At 38.5% G+C, this 5,057-nt stretch overlaps 1 protein-coding gene across 1 annotated transcript; it reads right to left on the bottom strand.

The window, feature by feature from the left end:
- On the bottom strand, window positions 1–2,843 carry LOC112139504. The gene is made up of 5 exons (XM_024262321.2): window positions 2,789–2,843; window positions 1,988–2,680; window positions 1,798–1,911; window positions 1,676–1,713; window positions 1–1,600 (listed from the first exon to the last, which is right to left on the bottom strand). Exons 1-5 carry the CDS (start codon window positions 2,841–2,843, stop codon window positions 1,478–1,480), a joined length of 1,023 nt encoding a protein of 340 aa, XP_024118089.1. The 3' UTR covers window positions 1–1,477.
- Between the last annotated feature and the right edge of the window lie 2,214 nt (window positions 2,844–5,057).

Here is a 5,057-nt window from a genome sequence, read left to right as displayed (position 1 = left end):
TATAGACCAATCTGGTGAATGACAAAATTAGATCAGGTCTTTGGCACAAGAAGATATTATTAAACATTAACACCAGAATAAAAGATCCATGCAAAGCAGCAGCTTTTAGCCAGGGGGTGGAGTCAATCACTGACAAGATCCAGTGCAAGATGGCAAAGCGTGCTTTAACGCAGCAAAATTTGCAAACCATGGGTTAACACAGGCTGCATCAATGCCGCTTACGAAGACACCTGACAAACGATTCAAGCGCACATGGTGTGATTTGCACATTCACTACCACAGCAATGCGTCACGCACAATTCACCTGTGTGTGACCCTTAAATACATACCTGGTAGCCTACATAATTGGCTGGAACCAGGTGCTCACGTGAATTATAATTAAAATGAGACAGCTCAGCCGTCTACTTTCACATATATTCTTTTGACAGTTTTTGATCAGCACATTTCATTTAATTAACACACACACATACACACATTTACATATAAATATAAGAGTAAAAAGGGAGGAAGTGCATTTAAGAACAGTCTGTATTTACAGAACTGGAACTCAATATATGAACAAATAGATGTAGGTAAAGCATATGATCACTTTCTGGATATGTTCATATCCTTGTTCATTACACACTATCCAATAAAAAAAATAAGAAGAAAAACAACGTTTATATTGTGGCTCACAAAGGGTGTATTGAATGCTTGCAGACAGAAAGACACATATGAATTTAATATTTATTCTGAGTTAAATACTATAATTCAAAACAAACCATAAATTTATGACATGCACACATTTTCTGCATGTCAAGAATTCTACTTCAAAAAAAATACATGAATTTCATATAAAATACATCTGAGTCTCCAGAGTTCATGACAGCAAAAAGTAAAAAACTTAAGGGTTAGGGAAAAGATAAAAAAAGAGTATCTATGAAAAAAAAAAAATGAAAAAAATACAAAAGTTTAGCACCATATTTTCCGCATTATTTTAAGGCAACTGTCAATGAATGATCTATTTTTTGGACTTATGACATTGAAAAGGCACACTAAACTATAATACACATATAGCAATACAAAAGAGTCAGAGATGAGTCCCTCAGTCAGTCAGACTTTAACTGTTCACAATTCTAGAACTTCTTTGTAACATGCTACACATTAGCTGCATTAGTGCAGTAACAATACCTGAAACATACACAAAAAAACTAATTGATACCGCTAGTTTAGCAGTTTGCATATCTGAAGTAATACAAAGCCTTGTTTGGAACTCATTAAAAACACTTTCGACAGATCGCCATGTCGTTTTGCATACTGCAAAATGATTGTAACATAAATTTGTACAACCACAATTAATCCCCGTGTAAAAGATTATAATACATTTTTAATTTAGCAATTTTACCCTAAAAAAATTAAGGCTTTTAAGTGTTCCTTATAGTTTGGAAAATATAGTACAAGTTTACTTCAGCTAATTCATTGTAAAATAGGTTCAGTTCTATTGTCTTACACTCGCATAAACACATTCTGTGTTGGAGTTGTTCTTCTGTCTTCTGGATCTGTTGGACCTCTTAACATTAACAGCAGCGTAATGGAGGCTTTCCGCGTCTTTGTTCTCAGCCTGAAGATGAAAGAAATACTTTACTTCAACCAGTGAGATGGTAACATTTGTTACAACAATAAGATAAAATCTAACCTCTGTGTGTGGGGTACAGGAAGTTGTGGAGCTTTCTTCTGGTTTTAAAAGACAAAATGTGCATTTTATAAACGGCATGGACAGACAACTGTAAAAGAAACTCAGATTCATTGTTTGTGTACCTTTAGACGGGCAACAATTTTGTTTCTTAATCTTGTAAGCCAGAAAAATAACAAGGACGCTCATTAAGGTCAAAGATCCTGTTAAGAAAAACACCAACCAAGAGTTTGGCTGACCTGCAGTGAGTCAGAAAACACACATTTATGATTTAAAATATTGTGTTCACACTCCACAAATATCACTATAACTTACCAACTGTGAGGTCCAGTTTGGTTCCGTTTCCAAACAGTATATGTCCACATGAGACAACAGCACAGTAGTAGATCCCAGAATGAGACTCAGTCAGATTCTTCATGTGCAGATTGTAGACACAACTGTGTGTTTGTGTGTTCTTCTTTCTCTCACACTGATCCTTCCTGCCTCTATCAGTGTAAATGAGTCCCGGATGAGAGTCTTCAGAGTCTTTGAACCAGTAAACTCTGTGTTCTCCATCACAGCTCCCAGTGTGTACTGTACAGTTCAGAGTCACAGAGTCTCCTGCATGGATGTTCTCAGAGGACGACTGATCCACAGAAGTCTGGATGTAAGAAGAAGAGTCCCCCACATGCACACTGTATGCCTCAAAAAATTCATAAACATATGAATATCCACCAACACAGAAGTAAGTAGCGGAGTCTGATGTCTGTGCATTTGAGATCTTCAGGTGGTTTTTACCAGCACCACTCTCCAGCTGGAACCTCGGATCATTCCGAAAGTTATCTTCCAAAGTTCCTTCACTCTCGTGTCTAATGAAATTAGACATGAGTTGTGGTTTCTGTCCTGAAGTTTGTTTGTACCATTTTAAGACCACGGTTAGACTGTTATCACTGAGACATTTTAAAGTCACTTCCTGTCCAACAAGAACTGATTTCAAATGTAAAGATGCAGATGGAGCCATAGAATAAGCTGGGGAAAAATGAACAAAATATATGTATATATATTATTAAATAATTTAGTTGTTGGAAATCAATCTATGAAATATTTATTAACACTCCTCAAAAAGAAGAAACTCACCCACTGTTCCCAGGAGCAGACATGTCACACAGCCAGCAAACACCAGAGGAGTCATTTTCTGAACCTGCTGAGGCTCACTGAGACAAGCTAGTTAGTTCTCTACTTTTAAGTGTCAGGACTCAAGGTGATTGACCAATCAGAAGTCACTGAATGATCACATGCTTTGTATCGTCTCTAGACATCCTTTAACACAAGTATATCAGAGAACAAGAAAGGAACGAGTATCATTTACAGTTGTAAATGGGAACATAGTGTGCATTGTTTTTTAAGATAATTTGAAGCAGGCATTAATAATACTCTATTGCATTTTTGTCACATTTATCAATTAGGGAAATATGCAATTTTTGGGAGTGCTTTCTCAAACATGTTTGCTGCATGTCTCTATAGGTTCTCTTTTATCCAGGTTAGCTTCATATCAGCAAAAATTAATTTAAAAAAATCATCTTGGATAAGATGTGAAATGTCCCTTACGAAAAACCACGTCCAGATGACCTTGATTAAAACAAAACAAACAAAAAAAAGAAATGGTTAAATTTCCTGCACCAAACACTGGACTAAAGCTTTCATGAGAAGCAGAATACATTTCTACTTAAATTCAATATTTCAATATAACATACTTATTATGCCTAAATCGGCTTAAATATGAAGAAGAAAAAAACAGTAAATCCAAGGTGAAACACAATCTTGTCTGCTTCACACTTAGAAACATACTGGTAAGAAATAGAATCCAATTATCTGGATACGTTTTTATATGCATACTAACCTTGAATTCTTAAAAAGCCAAAATTCTTGATAAAATCATCTAAATACAGTTAATAACCATAAACAAAGAGAGATGTTGAAAATATTTGTATCCGTTGAAAATATTTCTAGCACAACATTAAAGGGCCTCTACCATGCTAAATCAACTTTTTGAGCTTTTAAGTGTATTTTAATGTTCATCCTTCACTATAAACAAACCCAAAGCAGTATTTTGATACGTTCGAGCATTTCTTAGTAATCTTCTAAAAACCTGCTCTTTAAGCACCTGCCCCTCACAACTCATGAAACTGAGCGGGTTCTTACAAGCTGAAGTCACAATGTGACAACAGCCCCTTTCGAGAAGAATCTGCACTGCCAGAACCACCCCCAAGACAAACATTATCACCCATTTTCTATGCTCAGCTAGCGGTGCTCAGCTACCAGCTTTGCAGATAAAGCCCCTGAAAATTTGTGCATTCCTTTTTTATTTTCCCTCATCTTTTTATTGTGGTTTTTCCTTCTAATGGGTGTCTTACGCAGTTAACCTCCGTAAAGAGTGTTTATCATGGTGTTGTGCAGGGATAGGCAACTCCAGGCCTCGATGGCCACATTCCTGCATGTTTTCCAACATGCTCTGCTCTGGCATGTTCTAATCAGCTGGACACACCTAAACCAGGTAAACAGTCATAGGCAGAGCTTGGGTATCTGGAACTCATGCGGACACTGAGGCCCTCGAGGTCTGGAGTTGCCTATACCCGGTGCAGTGGTTTAGCACTCAGTCCCCATAGTGAGAAGCCTCTTGCTCAAATTTAGGCTTGGTCTTGTTCTGTGAGGAGTTTACATTTTCTTCGTGTTTGCAAGGATTGTTTGGTTTTCAGCTTTATTTTCTTGGTTCTTGTCCTGTTCTGTGTTCAGGATTTGTGTTTCACCCTGTCAGTAACATCAGGTTCAAAGGATCTACAACTTAGTTTCTTTACTTATTTAGTATGGTAAATTACTGCCACCCCCTCCTTGAACCGCTACCTTAACGTGGTGAAGGGGTTTGAGTGCTTGAGTGATCTCAGGGGCTATGCTGGTAGGGTCTCCCATGGCTGACAGGTCCTGGGTTACGAGCCAGACAAAGAGCAGTTCAGAACCCCTTCGTGAGTAGAATCTCTGTGGGAGTGTCTTGGCTGACACATCTTTGCAGCATTGTGTGGCAGACAGGAACCGTACCGCTGGACTGGCAGACTGGGGTGGTGGTTCCCCTTTTCAAGAAGGGGGACCGGAGGGTGTGTTCCAACTACCAGGGAATCACACTCCTCAGCCTTCCTGGGAAAGTCTATGCCAGGGTATTGGAGAGTAGAATCCGTCCGATAGTTGAACCTCAGATCAGAGAACAACAGAGCGGTTTCCGTCCTGGTTATGGAACACTAGACCAGCTTTACACCCTCTTCAGGGTGCTGGAGGGTTAATGAGAGTTCGCTCATCCAGTCCGTATTTGTTTTGTGGATTTGGAGAAGGCATTCAACCGTGTTTCCCGTGGAGG

Source organism: Oryzias melastigma, unplaced genomic scaffold, assembly GCF_002922805.2.
Source record: "Oryzias melastigma strain HK-1 unplaced genomic scaffold, ASM292280v2 sc00231, whole genome shotgun sequence".
Lineage (NCBI taxonomy): Eukaryota > Metazoa > Chordata > Actinopteri > Beloniformes > Adrianichthyidae > Oryzias > Oryzias melastigma.
This window is presented reverse-complemented; position numbering and strand designations above follow the sequence as displayed.

Coding starts and splice junctions, on each gene's coding strand:
- LOC112139504 (XM_024262321.2), bottom strand. CDS start 2,843: ATGACTCCTCTGGTGTTTGCTGGCTGTGTGACATGTCTGCTCCTGGGA. Junction 1,912..1,987: donor CAAACTGGACCTCACAGTTG/GTAAGTTATAGT, acceptor GACTCACTGCAG/GTCAGCCAAACTCTTGGTTG. Junction 1,714..1,797: donor AAATTGTTGCCCGTCTAAAG/GTACACAAACAA, acceptor TTTTAAAACCAG/AAGAAAGCTCCACAACTTCC.